General features: G+C 42.2%; 1 protein-coding gene across 3 annotated transcripts in view; it reads right to left on the bottom strand.

Annotated features, from left to right (window-relative positions):
- CMAS (cytidine monophosphate N-acetylneuraminic acid synthetase) overlaps window positions 1-22,460 on the bottom strand; it is a 158,589-nt gene that overhangs the window by 109,109 nt on the left and 27,020 nt on the right. For all 3 annotated transcript variants that reach the window (XM_069228545.1, XM_069228546.1, XM_069228547.1), the window contains exon 3: window positions 1,950-2,092. In XM_069228545.1, coding sequence (XP_069084646.1) covers window positions 1,950-2,092 — 143 coding nt within the window. The remainder of the gene's footprint in view (window positions 1-1,949; window positions 2,093-22,460) is intronic.

Below are 22,460 nucleotides of genomic sequence, written 5' to 3'. Positions count from 1 at the left end.
CATTTATGTCTTTACAATGTTCATATGTTTCCGCTGAGAATCAAATTTTAATCTTATGTGTGTTTTGATTACTATTTTCATCAACTGATGTTTCACAGTATTGTATATTTCGGATGGGTTTTACATACTTATTGTATGCTGATTTCGAGTTCTCAACTAGTGAGATAGTTTTTGCATCTCTTTAATTTCTGGTGAGGTGTTTTTAGGGATCAAGGGATGATGCAGTGTATGGGTGGTGAAGAGTTGTTAAGGATCAGGAATGGGTGGAGTTTAGGTGCAATAAGGGGTTTTAAAAGTTTAGGGATGGAGGTGCTTGGATGTAGGAGGGGGCCTGACAGGTTAGGGGTCAGGAAAGGGGTGGAAAGTTGGAGGGTTCAGGAGTGGGTTAAGTTTACAGTAGTGAGAGGTTTAAAGGGTTCTAGGATGGATAGATGTTATAGGTAGAAGGGGGGTTTTAGGGTTAAAGGATGGGTGTAGTTTAAGGGTGGTGATCAATTTTTAGGGGTCCGTATGAGTGATAAGGGTTTTTTTCAGGGTTCAGAAAAGGACAGATTAGCAGTAGTGAGGAAATTTAGGGCTCAAGGATGGGTGAAGTTGTGGGTCAGGGATGTGTGGAGTTTAAGCATGGTGAGGGTTATTTTTGGGTGGATTTTAGGGGTCAAAGATGATGTAGTTTAGGCGTGATGGGGGATTTTACAGGGGAATAGATAGATGCTGTTTAGAGGTTGTGAAGAGGTCAGAGGTTTGTGGTATTAGGAGTAGTGAAGGGTCAGCAAATTTAAAAAAAAACAAAAAAACATCCAAAGTAACTGATTGACGATATGCATAAATCCTAAATAATGTCACCTGGAGTAAAGCACTAAAATAAATATCTCTGCCAAAAATGTATCTGAAAGTAAGACCTGCAACCATAGCATTTACAGCTTAAAAAATAAGTATGCAAAAGCCAATTTCAGAAAAAAAGACATTCTATGAATTGTTTTTATGAAATGGTAAATATCATTCATCCTGCAAATTTCCATTACACAGTAAAGGTGAAATGGTTTTTCAGTAATGACATTAATTGAAATCATTTTTCTTTTAAATTACTTACAATCAAATTAGGATGGAGGGTTAATATGCCTGCTGCAAAGCACAACATGTAACATGCAGGTCACAGATTTGTATTATGTAGACAGCCAAGCGGGTAACTGCTTTTGTCAGAAGTGACAATCCTAATTCAGCACAGTGAGCTATGAACCTGCACCATGGAACTGCATGTAAGCTGCAAGGCATAGGTTTTGAACCTTATTTTTCCTCAATCTTTCGTTATTCTAAAGTTGCTAAAAAGGGTTCCTCTGAGGGTAGTAATGAAGTATTTTAATGCACACAACCCAACCATGGTGTTACATTTAAAATCCTAACTTTGTGTTTCTACGGACCAAGCACCGTTAACATGTAATGTCAACCACTATGAAGGTTGTGACTCGCACACCCTGCAGCCCTCGTTGTCTTATGTGACATTTTAAGTACACTGATATGCACGCTTGTATGAATCACTGGATTACAAGAAACTACGGAAATGCAGCACGAGATAAGGCTAGTGGTTTAACGCCTGTTTACCGGTGCATCGAGCCATTGTGCACGTTTGATGTTACTTAGAATTTGGTGAACATCTGACCAAAAATTAGCAGATGGTCTGTCCATGCTACTTAGAGTGCATACACTCCCAACGTATACTTGTACAAATTCTAAATAGGCAGCAACTTTTGCAATTGTCATTGTAATGTTTAGCAGGGCAATACAGCAAAGATAGTGCGTGTCTAAATTATTTGCAGTAAGGCAAAAAGTACAAATTGACATTCAGAAATTCAATACCAAGTTAAAAACAACTGGAAATCCATGGCTTTAAAGGTATATCACAATAATAATCACAAATATCTTTCTAGACTCTTAATACAACAGCATACCTGGATGGTATTTAAGAAACTCTACTATGGTGTCAAATGAAGAGGTTGTGTCTTTGGATACTTCAGGACTTCTTCGATGAACTCTAGCACCAAAGCGTTCAGCCACCTTCATAATTCTTTCATCATCTGTAGAAACCCAAACACTAAAGTGACAAAAAGAAAATGCATTGTTGAAACAAAATATTTAAATGACAAGATTCTGCTCATTTCACACACTTCCGAGAAGGTTTTTTAAAAGTACCTTTTTTTAAACTGTATTTATCCAACAAAGGCTTATATAACAAATTAAAACAAGGGTGTGGCAGCCACCAGAGCTTTACAAGAGAACCAATTTTCCAAACAGGCCTGTCATTTGTTAGTAACGATCGTGATGTATCCCTTTTTTCTAATGTCAAGTTAAAGCACTTCTGTTGGAGTGATATTAATTCTCTTAGGATTTTGTAGCTCTTTTTGGATCTAGTCATTCAAACCATTTCAATATCAAGTATTATTACAGTACCAAATGCAAAACAATTAGGCTTCACAAGAAATACTGACAGGTATTATAGTGAAAACCGGAGAGGTTTATTAGAAGACAAAGGCATTATTGAAAGCAAAATAAAGGGCAAAATGGCAAGGAGTCAGTTAGTCCTTTGTGTACATAAGAATGAAGCTCAGAAGAAAGAAAATAATGAAGTAGCGTAACAAAGTATAATTAAACTCAAGTAAATAAGTCATAAATCAGAGGTCAGACCAACAGAGTAGTGCCCTCTAACGATCAGGGGAGAGCAACCACACAAAAGACAAGATGTGGCCTTTCTTATAGGAAACTAAACAAATCAATCATACATTTGGTGCGAATGTGCGTGCAGAGGTGTTATCATCATATTAAAGAAAGAATGATACAGTTTAAAATATAATTGGTCAGCAATTTTCCCACAGATTCATGTAACGCAGGTCCCATCCCTGGTGCTCATCAGACATCTAAAGTGTCAAGCCACATGCCACACGAGGGCAAGTTCTCATGAGAAATCATGCAAGGGCAGGATCTCATGAGAAACCACTGTGGTTCCAAAAGGTGAGGCCTTGAAACAATTCACTATGTTAACACAGTGTGAAAATGAAGCTTGAGAATAAAGCAATATGTTCATGGGAAAGTGACAATGTTTCAAAGCATGGTTTACAAAATAGCTATTGTGTGGCGAGTGCTTGGTGGAGAAAGGAACGAGATGACTACATTTAGGGAACGATAGCAGCAGACAGCACCAACCATTTCGAAATCGAGGCACACATTTTCAATGTGAAAATAAACATAACTTCTCACAGAATATCTTATGTGATATGTGTAAATTACATCATGTTAATACAATTATGTATGTTCTTAAAAACCCTCCATCATTTGTTACATATTGCTTTCATAAGAAGGACACATCACAGTGTCTGTGGTATACAACTTCAAATACTTAACATATATCACTTTCCTCCTTTATTTGAGATTTCTACTACAGCATGTTTTCACAGCATTCAGTGAGGTGGGGCATTTTTAGGATGCTGTCTCGTTGCAAAAGACGTATTATTGGCTTACTAAGAATTTACAGGGACCTAACACCTACCCATTCCTTACCATTTGTTGGCTTTATTGTATCTCTCATTTGCTTCATTCTTATTTGATGGCTTCCCGGGCTCCATCACGTCCATCTTCTCCCTCTGCTGGACCATGGTCTCTTTACCAGCTCTCTGATTGGCTCACTTCTGCCCTTCCATTGCTTATTTTCAGAGAACTACTTTCTTTTTGCCTAAACACTCCATGAGAGTGCATACGTTTTCCCCAGCTGTTTCTCCACCCCTCAAATAACTCTCCTTGCTCCATATTGCTAGTTGTCTTGATAACTTCTCCCCACCAAACTCTCTGTCTCCCACACACTTTGTGTTACTTTCTTGTTAATGTACTTCTCCCCACAGGCGCTGCGTTGCTTTTCCTCTTGTGCTGCTTTCCCCTCCTCTAACCCCTTTTTTCTAGTGTTTTAGTTCGGTGTGGAGGGGAGGAGAATGCAAAAAAATTCTGCCTGTGCTTTTGTGCTAATATTTTTGTTTTTTATGGGCCCATATCAGACTATGCATATACATGTCCACAAAATTACACTGCAGTTTTACTGCACCTTTTCAGGGTCGAGCCAGTGTTGCATGCGCTCGTGCATGCGTATCGCAGCAAGACGCTTTAGTATTTAGAAAAGGGCTCGGAGCCCTGTCAACTTCACGTCAGTGTTTTTTATTGGTTCGTCGGCTTGCCTAATAAAATCTGCTTGCTTTCCTTAGTCGAAGGGACGCATTCGGCATGCCTTTTCAGGTGGCAAGCCCTACTTGAGCGCAGCGACCAAGTACAGAAAACATGCGAGGCTCGCTGTTTTCCATCGGGCTCGTGGACTTCTTTTTTCTCTATTGTACGAGCACGATCTCGCTTGGCAGAAGTCGAGCGCTTTACATAGTTAATTTCACTTTTTCGGGTTATGTACATAAATGCACTTTTGCCCGATAGGTGAAAAGTCGGGCTAGGAGTTTACAACATGATCAGCTCTAACATGAGCAAACGCGAGACCCGTTGCATTGTAAATGCTTGTTTTCTTTTGGCCATACTGAGCAGCTTCTTGGCAATGCTGCGCAACATCACCAAAAGCCACTGGAGAAGCCAATAAGTCCCAAAGGCAAGACCTATTGATTTTGACAATGCCTCTTAGTTGTTGTGCCCTAGGTGAAGGAAGGAGCATTTTATGATCAGCCATACCTATGCCTCTAAGCCATAAAAACGTGGATAAGCCACCTTGTCTATTTTACATGAAAAGCCACCTCTCAGGTCATTACAGTATCCTTTTTACTGGAGAGAGAGAGAGGTGCACTGGTACTCATCAGCTTTGGATCTTTTTCCAGTTAATGGTAACCCTAAGTTTCTTTACCACTGACTGCTGTGTCCACCTCTCAATCATCTACAGCCATGTTTGTACAAAGTACCCCTTCTCTTTTTTGGACGGTCTCTTGAAAGGCCTTTTGTTACTGTAATGAAATGCCTCTCTTTGCATAATCAACCCCTCAGTTTTTTGACTCATGCTGCTGGTTGTTCAACTCTTTTGTACTAGGGCTCTGCTAACCATGCCCCAATGCAAGTGCTCTGACCCCTAAAACATGTATGTGTACAACTGGCTAACCATTATTTAACTTGCCAATCCTGGACCTATGGAGAGAAACCCTAAGTGCTGGACCTACTCCCACCTAAAACCCAGGACAGAAGAAGAGTAGACCCCAAGATTCAGTTGATCTGTTAAGCTCAGGACCACAAAAGCTGCAAGAAGCCCACATTTTCCCTAAAGTCCAGCTCACCACTTCCAAATCGATTTGCCCTAGACCCCACTGGCGGCTTCTGGGAGGGCGAGTTCTAGCGCCCAAGTAGTGCCCACAAAGTCCTAGACCCTCAGCTGATTTTAAAGTGTACTTCTCTGACCCTAAAACGAGAAAGCCTGGACACAAGTGGAGACAAGGGTCAACACCAGAGCCACATCATTGCCAGTTGGATTCAGCTTGCCAGCTTCCCCTGCTAAAAGGATTTCAACTTTCAGAAAGGTTTCTAAGTCTGAACGCAGAGGGCCTTCACAGATGTCTGTGTTGATTAACATCCAACCGCCGACAAGACCTTCCTAGGTTCAGACTTCATCTGCTCAGAGCTCTGCACCATCGACAGCGCCAGGTTTCCCACCGGAGCGGAAACTCCCACTGAGGACCTGTGCTTCCTCAGGCCACAGCAATCGAGCCCTTCTTTGGATCTAGCCTGAAGCCAACCCACCAACTACCCATTGATGAGGACTTTTCTCCAGAAAATCTTTTAAGCCAGAAGGTAACACTCCTACCAGGATAAACCTAGTCCCTGTATCCAACCGGCAATAGTTTGCAGTTGGCCGTTTGTTTCAGCTGATAATTTTTACTTGGAATGATCTAGCACAACCAGATAACTGTATCTGGTGCTTTGAGGCGCTGTTTTAACAAACACTTCTAAAAATCATATCCCCTGTTCCCTACAAACGATTTTTGTTTTTTGGTGTCTTGTCTCCTCACTACATCTTAATCCATTTTTAGATTTCCCCTACCCAGCGGTTGCGCCATGCTGGTGAAATCTCTTGTAATTAACAAAAGAAATCCTTAAAAGGGGCATAGAGCCTGACCATTAGTTACCTTTACTTACCACTGGTTGGCTCCAACGTCCCTCATTTCCTCTCTTCCTGCTGGTCAGCGACTCCTCCTGCATCCTGCTCGGCTTCCCTTCTTTGTCCTTGTTGTGGAGGTTGGACCAAGTACTGCTTTTGATGGCCAGTGTCTTTACACGCGTTACATATTTATTTTATGTATTGTTAAAAAAAAAAACGTTCCAAAGTATGCATTCTTTTTGTTGCTCATTTATCCCTATCACCATCACACTACTGTTGCTGCATGTCCCTTAGCCGCATGCCCTTTCCCTGTTCATTGCTGGCCTGTCCCTCCCACCACCTCACTAACCACGCATACCTGCATGCCCCTTCGACACTAATTGCCTCTCCTCAACCTCCATCATCATAGCTAGTTTTATATTGTGGAAAGTCGACTGGAAGAACTTGGAGCGCTTTACACAAGTATCAGTTACATTATCCAATGACACATTAATTTTCGCAGGCACTAGGAGATTGAGTGATTTTCCCAGAATCACTAAAATATTTAGCAGGCACAGGGACTCAAACCTGGTTCCCAAGCTTGAAAGTCAGCAGCTTTGGCCATAACACCACAGCCTCTCCAAACTCAGAGTTCCAGCTAGCTACACTGTGACACGCTGGTAACAGCAATGGACATTTGTTCAAGAATATAAGCTGGCTATTAAGCATAGGGTAAATTACAATTTTAACTTGTCTGTAAGTGCATAGCTTAAAGTAAAAAAATAAAAACAAAAGTTATATAACACGGTCTGGCCATGCCTCATTGCTTTTGTTACATTAAGTTATGTAGCACAGAAGCTTTCACCACTGTGAAACATTAAAAAAAAAAAAAAAAAACATTGGCAAAACCAGTAGATCTTGGATAGGCAAAACCTTTCGGCTTTGCCAATGCTTGATCTAAACTGGGATTTTTATTGTGTTATGCTCTCTACCTTTTAACTGTTTTGGTACTGATAAATGCTTTACACATTTCTCTTAAGTTAAGCCTGTCTGCACTGTGCTAAAGCTACCAAGTGTTGAGCTCAGGTTGAAGTTATTGAGACCTGTTAGACCTGACAGCCTTAGAGTGGTCACCCCTAACTTTTTGCCTGCCTCCCTCCACTTTCTGGACACTGTTTTTGCTGGTTTTAGGACTCTGCGCACTTTCCCACTGCTAACCAGTGCTAACGTGCATATGCTCTCTCCGTTAAAACATGATGACATTGGTTTATACCCAATTGGCTTATTTAATCTACTTGTAAGACCCCAGCAAAGTGCACTACATGTGCCCAGGGCCTGTAGATTAAATTCTACCAGTGGTCCTGCAGCACTGATTGTGCCACCCACTTAAGTAGCCTCTTAACCATGTCTCAGGCCTGCCTTTGCAGGGCCTGTGTGTACAGTTTCACTGCCACTTCGATTTGGCATTTAAAAGTACTTGCCAAGCCTTAAACTCCCATTTTTCTACATATCTCACCCCTAAGGTAGGCCCTACGTAACCCATGGGAAAGGGTGCTAAGTAGATAAAAGACAGGACATGTACCTGTACAGTTAATATGTCCTGGTAGTGTAAAACTCCTAAATTAGTTTTTTACACCGCTGTGAGGCCTGCTCCTTTTATAGGCTAACATCATGGCTACCCTCATATACTGTTTGAGTGGTAGATTCTGATCTGAAAGGAGTAACAAGGTCATATTTAGTATGGCCAGAATGGTAATACAAAATCCTGCTGACTGGTAAATTTGGATTTAATATCACTATTTTAGAAATGCCACTTTTAGAAAGTGAGCATTTCTCTGCACTTAAATCCTTCTGTGCCTTACAATCCGCTTCTGGCTAGCTTTAGTTGACAGCTCCCTTTTGCATTCACTCAGACAACCCCAAACACAGACAGTCACACTTGCATACATCTGCATATTGAATGGGTCTTCCTGGGCTGGGAGGGTGGAGGACCTGACATTTACATGTCAAAGGACAGTAGCCTGCCCTCACAAAAAGGACTGCCATACCCCCTACTGGGACCCTGGCAGACAGGATGAAACTGAAAGGGGACCTTGTGCACTTCTAAGCTACTCTTTGAAGTCTCCCCCCACTTCAAAGGCGCATTTGGGTATTCAAACAGGGTCTAGGACCCTACCAACTCAGACATTTCTGGACAAAACACCACTGGAGAAGAATCCCTGAACCAGAATCTGCAACCTGCCAAGAGGAACTGCCTGGCTGCCCAAAGGACTCACCTGACTGCTTTTCTGCAAAGGAATGCTGTCCTGCTGTTGCCTTGCTGTCTTCTGGCTCTCCTGAGAAGTGCTCTCCAAGGGTTTGGCTAGAGCTTCCCTCCTGTTCCTTGAAGTCTCAGGACCAAAAAGACTTCATCCTGCAAAAGAACACCTTGTGCGGCCAAAATTCGACGCACAGCCTGCACCACGGTGAGAAAATCACTGCACGCCGAACCGTAACAACGCAGCCCGGCTCCCCGAAGTGGAGATCGACGCAGCTCCAGTGTTGCGACCGGAACTTCAGCGTACGGCACACGGAATTGACGCAAAGCTGAGCTAGAATGACGCAGGCCGACTTCCTGAGAGGAATCGTTGCAGTGCCTGCCGTGCTGCAGAAATTTCCACGCATCGCCCACCGGATCGACGCAGCCCCTGTGACCTCACCCTGCACACCCAGGATTTCAACACATCGTGCCCGGGGTACCTGAAAACCCCACAACCCGAAGAGGATCCCAGTCTACGTGCCGGAAATCGACCAAACTGGATGCACTATGAAATGGTGCCATTATTACTTGCTGAGGACCCACATCACCACCAACTAATAATCCCCTTTTTCCCCAGTTATCTCAAATGAAAGGCTAGATGGCGCCCAATGCATACCATTGTTTGGCTTCATTGTCATTCTCATTTGCTTACATTTTATTTGTCAGCTTCCATACTTCCTTGCTCATCTGGAGCACCACTTAGGTCCATCCACTGCTCATTTTTCAGGCCCTACATTTTTCTTTTCATTTAAGCACTCTACGATAGTGCATGTGTTTTTCAGCTGTCTCCCTCATGTACTTCCACTCTCTCAACATTTGGCAATAAGTCGCTAACGAGCTGTCTATTGACTTTACCAATTCTCGTTTCCTCTTGATTTCTGTTGCATTTTTATTCACAATTGTTTACATGCACAAATAACCCCTCTGAATTGAATTTTTGCGGTCTGCTTTGGCAGGAAACTTTTTTTAAAAAAAATTTAAGAAATACATTGGTTCATTGAGGTTTACACTTGTATACATGCCGTTCAGAAAAACACATTTATACATAGTCTCAGTTCTTCAAAAAGTTCACATAGAACATGGCAACATTAATTATAAATTGTTTTACTTGTGTCCTCTCAGTCTACGGAGACGGCCGAGCTGTCAGTTCCAATATTTGTTTTACCAATAATAAGTAAAACATTATAATTGTGTGGCTCAGTTTCTTTTAGTCTATTCATTAGCGGTGGATTTCTTGGTCTGCTGTCTATTTGCAAATTTCCAGGAGAGTCTCCTGACTTCCTCGCCCCGAAGATGATTAATCTATTGCTTTACTAGTCGCCAGGTTCAGCGAGAAGGATGTGACAAGTCTTTTTCACATATCACCTTCACCACCTCAGTGCTCTTCTCGCCAGTCTTGAATAAACGTGATGGCCCACACCTTTGCTGAAAAGCAAAACTGGTGAGTAATCTTTGCTTGCTTACACTTCCTACATGTCCCTATTCCTTACAACAGACCCCTGCCTGAGGCTCTCAAACCCGTTTCAAGGGTTAACTATTTTTTGGGACATTCATGTTTAGTCTGTCTGCCATCTCGCCACATACAATCTATCAGGGGTTCTTCTACATCCCTGAACTATTTTCGTGATACACATATTGGCAGCCTAAGGACGTAGTAATAGTCTGAGTGGTATCACCATTTTGGATAGGCCTACTATTCCATTACAAAGAGTTTCAGTGCTTTCCAAAAAAGAAATTGCAATTACAGAGATCTCAGTGTCTGTCCCACTTTCCCTGTCATTAAGCTCATGGTCCTTTATCTGTGACTCACACACTCACACAGCACCCAACGTGACATAATTGTTTTTGTACAAACACCTCACGACCTTCCTCACACAAACAGTAGCTCACACCAGAATCACAAAGGCTGGTGTCAAGAGGGGCCCACTGATAAAGGAAGGAACCCATGAAACAGATATTTAGTTACTGGCTTTTAGTAGAAGTATTTACTATCTTTGCCATGCCTCTGGCTCCACATGTTGATGAAATCCCAGTCATTTAACTATTTAGAGAAGCCCTGGACCATTTTCAATGTTAAATTCCAGGCAGTAGCAGGTAAGATCTAGCGATTACAGCGTCTAGAACTCCGATCAGCTAGGCGGGAAACATGTTGAATTCTTCTTTCTGCAATGGACAATTATTTTTTTTAGCTATTTAGTGCCCACAAATAAATATTCCGCAAAGAACAAACAAAGAAATATTCGTCCTAATATTTGGGTCTCCTACTTAATAAGTGTAAATCCTGAACAAATTAATCCATCATTGAGTATCATTCCCCCATCTGCTAAAAGAGGAAGAACTTTGTAATTGAAAAAAATGCTTGGTTAAGTACAATGCAAAAATCTGGGAATTTGCAATCTAAAGGTATCTCTTATGCCAGCCAAAGGAATCCCATTATTAAAATGCTATGCCGCCACTACCACCACCCTCACGGGCTGCCTAGTGTACTTCAATTCTGGGCCTAAAAACAATTTTCTGCAGTATGACCAAGCTGTACAGTCACCTTAAGCCACTGAGACCAAACTGCCTTTCACAAGAGCAGTCCCAAGCTTCTCCACCTCTGTCAAAACATCTTTGCTTTAAACTATGCATGCTCATGATGCAAGCGTGATGAAGCTGTGATGCATAGCCTAAACCTATATGAGACCTTTACTCCAAATCCCAAGGCCATTTCTTTGTTTTATTTATTTGGGCCCTGGAGCTAATAGCCATTATGTGCGGTGGGCACTGTCACCATTGGTACTTCAGGGCTTTGGGGCCAGTGCACTCCAACGGATAACTAATACAGGTTTAGAAAGAAACATCTGTGTTGAAATACCCTCTTACAACAAGGTATCAAAACAGTTTCTATGTAGGCCGGCGTTAATGAAAACAAGGGAACTAGAGGGAGTCAGAATTCTGGCCTTAGAAGAAACCAACCTGGGATGCACTCTAACACACTATGCGATTTCATGCTCTAAAGTGTACACATGATGGAACGGAAACGGTTACTGTAAGTCGGTGACAAAGACAGAATGTCGCCAAACACATCATGGGGCAGGGTGGAGTTAGATAACAAGAACATTCTTGTTTAGTGGCCCCTATCAGTGGACATGAAGAAGGATAGGGAGACAGTAAGGTTCGGGCGCTGGACTAACAGGAATAGGTCAACTATGTTATGACATCCCAGAGTATTAGTCTTGCAGTTATTAGACTAGAGGGATTTCACCAAATCCTTTTTAGTGACACCCTTACCCATCACCGAGGAAGCGTGACATCTAACAACTTACAACACGAAAGAAAGGCAGAAGAATGAGGTCACTAGCAAGACAAATGAAACGTCACAGAAAGGCAAAGCATACAGAGAGCTCACAAAATAAGACTTCAACATTGGCTTAGAAAATATTTATTGATGAACTAAGTTACAAATGCATGACGTTGCACCATGAAAAGACACAAATACAAAATAATTAATTCAGCTACAAAACGAGCACGGCTGCCACAGGATATAGGCGGTCATTCTGACCGCGGCGGTCGCCAAGCGGTTCCCGCCGAAAGACCGCTCCGTGGTCAAAAGACCGCGGCGGCCATTCCGGCTTTCCTGCTGGGCCGGCAGGCGACCGCCAGAAGACCGCCGGCCGGCCCAGTGGGACAGCCCCTTCAACAGTGAAGCCGGCTCTGAATGGAGCCGGCGGAGTTAAAGGGGTGCGACGGGTGCAGTGGCACCCGTCGCGATTTTCACTGTCTGCTAAGCAGACAGTGAAAATCTTTGTGGGGCCCTGTTAGGGGGCCCCTGCACTGCCCATGCCAGTGGCATGGGCAGTGCAGGGGCCCCCAGGGGCCCCATGGCACCCGTTCCCGCCATCCTGGTTCTGGCGATGGACACCGCCAGAAACAGGCTGGCGGGAAGGCGGTCGGAATCCCCATGGCGGTGCTGCAAGCAGCGCCGCCATGGCGGATTCCCTGGGCCAGCGGGAAACCGGCGGGAAACCGGCGGGAAACCGCCGGCTCCCCTTTTCTGACCGCGGCTTTACCGCCGTGGTCAGAATCGCCAAGGAAGCACCGCCAGCCTGTTGGCAGTGCTTCCGCCGCCCTCCGCCATGGCGGTCATGGACCGCCAAGGTCAGAATGACCCACATAATTCTTTGGAAGGGTGTGGAGACAGACATCGAACACAGTTTGGCGCATTAGAGTGAACACGGAAGGTCCACAGTCCATGGCTGCTCGTCCTCCCACCACTAAATACCGAGTTTTGTTTCTGTAAGTATTACATTACTACTGTTCTACTGCCAGGTGAGCGCTAGCCCTTTGCAGTGCCTCATAATGGCAAGGGTAATAATACTCATGTGCCTATTCACATGATGAACGGGGGTCCCTTGAAGGGTTACGGGAAATACAACACATTTTCACTGCTGGTTATCAACCAGAGTACGAGCCTCTGGGTGTGTCTGCAAGGCACTGAGCCTAGAGATTTAGCTGCAGCAGCCGCAGAAACGGGAAAATATGAGAAGATCGTGTTTAGCAGAACGCAAAGAAATATTCATGCAAGCAGCAGCTAGTATTAAAGTCATGTACAGGGCGTTTAATAACAACGCAATGCAGTCTATGTACGCGCTATCCCCGTCTATACATCAACATATACAAGGGAGTGACCAGCAGAGCATAAACAGGTCCAACATCAGGAACACGACTGAAGAGGTCACTCAGGTGCAACACAATCTCGACAACGAGCCCAGAGGCAGGCACATGCTCTGGTTTATGCAACAGGAGCTGGGGGAATACGGACTCTGGAGTACTTTGCATGGAGTACAATACAATAAAGTCTCAATGAAAAGGTAAACAATGCTAAAGTCTAAACAATACATAGGCTTTCCTATTTTTAATAGGCGTTTTTCTCCATTTGATCGGTGATAAACTGCATCAAAGAGGTGAAGAAGCCAATGTATATGTGAACATCACAGCAGAAGTGTAGAGTTTATTTTATATGAAAAGAACACGCGGGGCATGCAGTACCAATTGACTCAATGCAGAGCGCTGCTGTTCTTAAATGACCGCAATAAACTGGAAAAGGAGACGATGAGAATGATAACAGGAAACATTCACACAATGGCACTGATCGTCATGGTCCGGTATTTATGGCGCCTGGATACCCTTACAGGTGATTAGCTGTGCCTTACAAATCTATATAACATAACCCCAGGCTTCTGGCAAGAAACGCCGGACAACGGAGGCAATCACGGAGAGTAACGCTACAAGTAACGCTACAAGTAACGCTACAAGTAGCGCTACAAGCACCTATCCTACCGCCATCTGTATTCTAGCAAACCTTTCTTCTAAGAAGTGCAATGTAGTGGCATTTTTAGACATGACTCCCCTTGAGGACAGGTTCAACAGTTTCCTTACTTTGATCAGTCTCAATATTCACGTGCCGTTTTGTCGTCACTATTTATCACAATTAAACAATAACATTTCTTGGCAGCATCCTGCATGTCCTAGTTTGCGCTTACAGGACTATTTTTCAGAACCCATTACCAGTCAGACATTTGGCCATATTATTTAAACATGTTCTTTCATTTATTTTAAATGTTTTTTATGGGGAACCACAAGCTCATTTACGAGGCTTATTTTGCGTTCAAATACAAAATTATCCATTAGAGATTCAACAGTGCACTTAGTTTATGGTATGAGCAGCCAGGCTGTGGGAAATCAACCATATCAGAGTAGCTGAATCTTTACTTTTTCTATTGCACGAGTTTTCGACTTCTGCTTATATGTGAGAAGTTAAACTAGTTTCCAAGTAGAAAACTCTTTAACATATGAATCTGGCCCCATTAACTGGACCCTTTAAGTAAAAGGTCTAGATGGGCAGAGCAAACCATTGCGCTTAAGGATCCCCAACTAAAATTCTTGCATCTATTAATCACATGCTACCATGGGATGGCCGCTGGCACCCTCAGATTATCTACACATTATCTACTATAATTGTTAACTCTCCCAGCGTCACACCCAGAAGAAACTAGTTCGAACGGATTCCTTGTTTGTTGGCAGGTGGCATGCTCTCGCCTTGAAACAAGACAGTCAGGTCCAACGGTCACCTGATAGCAAACTGTGACTGCCAGCCTGACACTCCCAGGCAGAGCCTTACTAAAAACAATAGCTGCTGAAACAAAATATTAGGGTATGCTTCATTCAATGAAATGGGTTTCTTTAAAACGTTTTCCCTGTGTTAAACTGTTGACAAACTATTTCGTTTTTAGTAACGGCAGTAATATTTTCTGGCAAGTACCTTAACAGGTCAGGCTGGTTTTGAAAACACTGAGGCTTACTGCTAGGCCTTTCCCCTGTCCCAGGGCTGAGCCCTTTTTTTTGGCTAACTGGAGTAGTTCTCACTTGGGACTCCATAACTTTTTGTCCACATAAGCTACTGACGCCAAATTTGTGTCTTTTTCCAACATCCTGTAGATTCTAAAGATACCCAGGGTTTGTGGAAGCCCCTGGAGGGGACTGAGAAAACAGGCAAAATATAATAACATTTTGAGTTTCTTGAAAAAAAAAAAAATAGGGAAAAAGTGCTCAGATAAAAGTGTCTTTTTTCCCCCCCTAAAAACAGCATCCACAAACGGTTTGCTGTACTAAAGTCATCATCTTTACAGCTAACAGGAACATGCAGAGCTGAATCAAAAAAACAAATTTTGTACCACAGTTTTGGCATTTTTCTAAGAGGTAGCCCATTTTCCCTATTTTGTGCTATCAAACTACTTCCAGTTTGTGGTAGAAACCAGTGTGAAACTCACCAGTGATCCAGAAAAGATACAGATTTCTGAAAAATAGATCCCTGAAGGGTTTCCCAAGGAAAATAACTGTTGAAATAATACACAAATGAAAATGAGTAGTAAAAAAAAAAAAAAAAAAAAAAAAAAAAAAAGCTATTTTCATCTGTAACTTTTTGTCACAATGACTGATTGAGAAAAGCAGTATACCATTATACTTCTGGTTGGGTGGCGTGGGGGGGGGGGGGGGTTATATAAGATTTGTAGGTTCTGTAGGAACCCAAGGAAGCCAGCGCAAGCAACTGAGCTACACCACACAAAGGCTTTTTATTGAGTACAGAGTATGGGCCAATTATTATAGCGAAGTAGGCAGAGTGAAAAATGGGTATCAAGGAAATGTATGTATTTCTGAAATGGGCACAGGTTAAAGGGCAGCGATTATGTCTATATCTCTGAATTTGTGGGTATCCACACTATTGTATGGTTTGGAGGGTACTTTTCAAAATGTCTTCTTGCAATGGCTTACATTTGAAAGGCACAAATGCAGCGCAATCCAATTGGTAATAACATATGTTCTACTATTCTATGGTCCCACAAGTCTCCTGATAAAAATGGTACCTCACTTATGCGTGCAGGCCTAGTGTTCACAACAATATGCGGCCCAAAATGCAACATGGATGCATCACATTTTTACACCGAAAACTGACCCTCTTTTTCCAATGAGGGTAGCTCTAGATTTTGGAACCCAGCTCTGCAGGCACCTAGGGAAACTTACCCAGCCTGTACATTTTCTGAAAACTAGACTCCTAAGGGGATTCAGGATGGGCTGACTTGCGGGGCACTCACCACATTTTTGTACACAAAATCCTTTAAAAACTTCAAACTGAAAAAAAAAAAAAAAAAAAAAAAAACCTACTAAATTTTCCTTACATTTCTGTGATAAAAAGTTCTGAAATCTGCGAGAAGCCACAAACTTCGTTCCACCTGGCATTCCCCCAAGTCTCCTGATAAAAATGGTACCTCACTTGTGTGAGTAGACCTAGTGCCTGCATCAGGAAACAACCCACAACGTAACATGGACGCAGCACATTTTAACCATGCAAACTGATCCCCTTTTTCCCCGATGTGGGTAGCTTTAGATTTTGGACACTCGGTCAGCTGGCACCTAGGGAAACCTAGTCAACCTATACATTTTTGAAAACTACAAACTAGGGGCATCTGGCATGACTTGTGTGGATCCTACCAGGTCTTTTATCCATAATGCCCTGAAAACCTCCAACTCTGCCTGAAATCACACATTATCCTTACATTTCTGTGTTAGAAATTTCTGGAATACACAGAAATCCACAAAATTCCTACCAACCAGCATTGCCCCACTTGTGCCAATAAAAATGCTGCCCCACTTGTGTGGTTGGGCCTAGTGCAATGACAGGAATGAATCAATCCAAGGACAATGGCAGCAGCCCTTGCTTGGAGACTTTGACTGACCATGGTTGGATCCGTTCCAGTCTCTGGCACTAGGCCCAGCCACACAAGTAGGGCAGAGTTTCTATCGGTACAGATGGCGCAATGCACATGAGCACTGTAGCATCAGACAGCTCCTAGCCGTCCAACGCATGGAAGCGGTTAAACAGCCAACTGTCAATTGTGGCGATCTTTAAATGACAGCAATAAGAACTGAATCCAATAATACAGAAAACAGATCAGTAAAAAGTCAGTAGCTGTGTCTAGTGAATGAGAGGGGGCAAAGTAAAGAATGCTTTTGTTATATTGCAAACGTAATTTTATTAACAGATTAATTTACACTTGAAGCTGTGAATACAAAGGAACATATGTGGTGACAGGGCACGTATGCGTTTTGTAAACATTAGATCTTTTTTAAATGTAATAGTTCTTGCTATCGTGCACTGACAAGTGTTCCAGGGAAAGCATTCTAGCCCAATCAAAATATCTCTGATTTATTATCTGTGTTTTGTTACTTCTCTAGCAGTCTTGATTTACTCATTAAATCTGAATCCTGTGATCAAAACTCTGTGATATAGCTCTCATCTCAATATGTGGAACATAAAAATCAAATATATTCAATTATCCATTAACCAATGCTTAATTATGTAAATATCAATTTTAAAGCAGCCTGAGGATGTGCCTTTCAAACCTGTTAGAGTGAAAACCTTTACTTTTGTAATACTAGCATAACAAAGTTTTCCTTCTCAATTTTCCATTACATGCTTCCTTCTTCTGGTTCATCAACCCACAGCTGTTTGTTTGGAACAGAGAATGCAAATATTAAGTAAACAAAAGTAAACCTGGAGGACCCCATGCAGAACCTAGGTGTCACGAATATGCAGGGGAGTCTTCGAATGCACACCTGTGCTTGATTAGCCAGCAGACTTCAAGTTCCTATGATGTTGGCTTAAAGATCAGGGAATTTAAAGTAATCATTTCAACTATAATCATGGGCTGGTTAATTTAATGGACTGATCCTGGCAGTACACACAAACATTATCACTGAAGTGTATTACGAGACAGTCATCAAATGCACTGGAATGTAGCAAGTCAAAATCCAGAAGATGGAAGTCACTTTGGGGTGAGGGTACATGTACCCCAGTGTCCAGTATGGCAGGCTGATAGCACTTATTTTCATACATAGTGAGACCTGCAGTGCAGCAAGTTAATGTCCCTAAGGCACAGTGCAATGTGGCATGCTGGTGCGTCTACGATACATGCAGTTTTGGGGTTAGTTTCTTCCAAGATGCAGGACAACATGTAGGGGTATTATAGGGTTTTATGGGTTTGGTCATAAGAGTCAGTTCACTGTAATGCTTTACTGTCTCTAGGATACAGTGCAGTGTACTTGTTTTCGCCCCTATGGTGCAATACACTAAGTTAGGGCCTGATTTATATATAGGCAGGTGGGTTACTCTATCACAACGGTGACGGATATCCCGTCCGCCAAAAACTAAATCACATTATTTCCTATGGGATTTAGATTTTGGTGGATGGGATATCCATCACCGTTATGATGGTGTAACCCATCCACCAATATCTAAACAGGCCCTTAGTTTCCCAAAGAGGTACTTCAATTTAGTGGATAGCGTCCCTAGGATACAAGGTGGTGAGGCAGTGTCTTTGGGATGCAGTGTAAGTTTCCAAAGGATGCAGTGTGATGAGAGAATTTCTGGGATGAAGTACTGTAAGGTGGGATCCTGCATCCATGGTGCAGTATGCAGCGGTGTTTAGGCGTGTTATCATACCTACGGAGCAGTATGGTGCAAGTGATTTCTGGATAAAACGTAGTATTAGTACGTCTGGAAGCAGTGCAGTGGTTTAATGTCCATAAAGAGCAGTGTAGTGGCAACATGTCACCCGGTGAACAGCAGAGTATCAGTGTTGATACAGTACAGTGCTATGTGGTGGGCTTGAATCAATAGGATGCTTGCAGTATACACGTTACGAAGCCAACAAGAGCTAAAGCTGTCTTCTGAAATAGCTAAATGAGCAGAAATTATTTGTGCACTAACACGCCTACTGCAGAAGTGTGCTAGACAGACAGACTGAAACAACCAACATTTTTCAGTCACACATACTTCATTCAAGTGGCTTTTGTATAGCACAGGAGTCTCTGTCCTTTTCAGTAATAAAAGCTACTAATGTTCAATGTAGATCATTCGTAGCAACTGACCAGTGTTGTATACATCAGACAAGATTACATTAGTGATCACCTTTTGCGTGATTAGCTGCATTGGGTATCTCCGTGCAGGATTTCCAGCAGTAATGTAAAAGAGGCTTTGTCAATTCAGAATGCCTCTATGATGGCAAAACGTAACAGCCCTAGCCGCAATACCTCTGGCACCATAGTAATAATACCAAGGTAAATACTATTAGTAATAAGTCCCGCAATGCTGCATGATTTATCAAATAAAGGCTTTAAATGTATTTTGGAAATTATGGGTTCTGAACATGTACACATTTTTGTCTTGAACACCCTTTTCAATTCTGGAATACCTCAATTAACTCAACCAAACAAAGGCTTGTAATTTAGTAGGCTGTACTGCACACAGGAAAACTACACCTAGGTAGCTGGACAGCAACCAGTAGCTCACAAGCTACTCATTTGAGAAGCCTGGAATAGAAGCTATTAAAAAAGAAATGTCCAATTAGATAGAAAATCTGGTGTTAAAATAATAAGAAAAATGATTCCACTCATGAATGAAGTAAGTTTCTATCTAGAAATAGAAACGGACAAATAACCTAAACTGTATTGCGTTTTACAGGGAGTGCAGAATTATTAGGCAAATGAGTATTTTGACCACATCATCCTCTTTATGCATGTTGTCTTACTCCAAGCTGTATAGGCTCGAAAGCCTACTACCAATGAAGCATATTAGGTGATGTGCATCTCTGTAATGAGAAGGGGTGTGGTCTAATGACATCAACACCCTATATCAGGTGTGCATAATTATTAGGCAACTTCCTTTCCTTTGGCAAAATGGGTCAAAAGAAGGACTTGACAGGCTCAGAAAAGTCAAAAATAGTGAGATATCTTGCAGAGGGATGCAGCACTCTTAAAATTGCAAAGCTTCTGAAGCGTGATCATCGAACAATCAAGCGTTTCATTCAAAATAGTCAACAGGGTCGCAAGAAGCGTGTGGAAAAACCAAGGCGCAAAATAACTGCCCATGAACTGAGAAAAGTCAAGCGTGCAGCTGCCACGATGCCACTTGCCACCAGTTTGGCCATATTTCAGAGCTGCAACATCACTGGAGTGCCCAAAAGCACAAGGTGTGCAATACTCAGAGACATGGCCAAGGTAAGAAAGGCTGAAAGACGACCACCACTGAACAAGACACACAAGCTGAAACGTCAAGACTGGGCCAAGAAATATCTCAAGACTGATTTTTCTAAGCTTTTATGGACTGATGAAATGAGAGTGAGTCTTGATGGGCCAGATGGATGGGCCCGTGGCTGGATTGGTAAAGGGCAGAGAGCTCCAGTCCGACTCAGACGCCAGCAAGGTGGAGGCGGAGTACTGGTTTGGGATGGTATCATCAAAGATGAGCTTGTGGGGCCTTTTCGGGTTGAGGATGGAGTCAAGCTCAACTCCCAGTCCTACTGCCAGTTCCTGGAAGACACCTTCTTCAAGCAGTGGTACAGGAAGAAGTCTGCATCCTTCAAGAAAAACATGATTTTCATGCAGGACAATGCTCCATCACACGCGTCCAAGTACTCCACAGCGTGGCTGGCAAGAAAGGGTATAAAAGAAGGAAATCTAATGACATGGCCTCCTTGTTCACCTGATCTGAACCCCATTGAGAACCTGTGGTCCATCATCAAATGTGAGATTTACAAGGAGGGAAAACAGTACACCTCTCTGAACAGTGTCTGGGAGGCTGTGGTTGCTGCTGCACGCAATGTTGATGGTGAACAGATCAAAACACTGACAGAATCCATGGATGGCAGGCTTTTGAGTGTCCTTGCAAAGAAAGGTGGCTATATTGGTCACTGATTTGTTTTTGTTTTGTTTTTGAATGTCAGAAATGTATATTTGTGAATGTTGAGATGTTATATTGGTTTCACTGGTAATGATAAATAATTGAAATGGGTATATATTTTTTTTTGTTAAGTTGCCTAATAATTATGCACAGTGATAGTCACCTGCACACACAGATATCCCCCTAACATAGCTAAAACTAAAAACAAACTAAAAACTACTTCCAAAAATATTCAGTTTTGATATTAATGAGTTTTTTGGGTTCATTGAGAACATGGTTGTTGTTCAATAATAAAATTAATCCTCAAAAATACAACTTGCCTAATAATTCTGCACTCCCTGTATATGCTGGTGCTCACGTTCACCTCTGGATTTGGGTAGAGATGCTAGGGCATTTACGAGTAGCAGTCATTAAATGCTTGTAGTCACAGATATGTAGGCGTGCCTTCAAGCTCTAGTATGGATAGCATCATAAAAGAGCAACATTACTGTAAAGTGATCATCTTCACAGTACTATTAAAAAATAATAAAATAAAAAAAACAATTAAAACTCGTGTAACCCAAATAGAAGTATCTTGTATTCCCGAAGTGGGAAGAGAAGCAGGTGTTTCCGTCCAAAGTGGGACTGCGATATAAAACCGCATGCTGGGAATTTTGCTCGCAAAATAGGTCAATGGGAGATTCGTCTGTGTAAGCAGCAGCGCAAGCACCAATTACCGCAGTAATTTTTCAATTTCAGATTAAAATCCTGCAATGGCGCAGAAATACTGGTCCCGGAGAATGCAAGAAACCTGCACAACTCTCACCGGAATTCCAGCACAATTCTACGCCTACCTGAGTCTGTGCTGCAAAAGAAGGAAGGCTGAACAGCCGCCTACAAAATTGACACTGGTTACGACCAACCACTCCATTACATTAGCAGCAAGAGCCATACACCTGTACATTAAATGAGGGTGTACATTTCGCACCTATTGAATCTACAAGCGTCATCACAGAGTGCCCAGCTATTTAGCTTCCTTCCAAGATGTGTCCAAGTGAATGCAATAGAATTTGCTTTTTAATTTTCAGGAAGGCTAAGCTGTAAAAATAAAAAAATAAAAAATAAAAATAAAAAAAAACACATCTTGCTACTTCCTGAAACCACAGATTCTGAATAATTGTACAATAAAACTATCAATTTCTAGTATTTTTAAAATGAGATTACCACCGGAAGGTATCCTCGTGCCGAAAAGTCAGGTACACAACCAAATTACTCAGAGAACAGGAAACAAGTTTATATGGGATTGAAAATGTCACGTTTTCAAACCCTTACTTAATTTCAGCTAGGAGCTCTCATCTTAATGAGATCAGTTGAGTATTAGAGTTTTTTTGCTTCCTCCGAAAGAGCTCTGCGCATAATACGGCCCTCACAAGGCACAAGCAGAACTTAGGTCTCTAAAAGATTTGGATAAAGTTTAAGATTTCGAACTAAAAATGACCTTGTGAAAGAAGCAAAAAGAACTGAACAAAACATGTTCACTGGAAGCCTATGCAAACTAGACAGAGCCAAAGAGATGGGATCAGACATTTGAGATGGCGTCAAACATACAAAAGTTGATGGGAAGAATGCTTGCAATACGTCTAAGAACTGGCAATCGCTTTTGGTTGCCACCTTCGTTTTCACTCTTTCACAATTAAAACAGTCGTGGCCATGCTTCAGTAGAAACAGTCCAGCCCTAACTGCCAGGCCAGTATTCCTGCAGGACCAACTGGCAATATATACATTTTGTAATCTTAAATTCCCAA

The sequence above is a fragment of the Pleurodeles waltl genome, chromosome 4_1, assembly GCF_031143425.1.
Source record: "Pleurodeles waltl isolate 20211129_DDA chromosome 4_1, aPleWal1.hap1.20221129, whole genome shotgun sequence".
NCBI lineage: Eukaryota > Metazoa > Chordata > Amphibia > Caudata > Salamandridae > Pleurodeles > Pleurodeles waltl.
The sequence above is the reverse complement of the archived record's forward strand: the minus strand, read 5'-3'. Positions and strand labels throughout refer to the sequence as shown.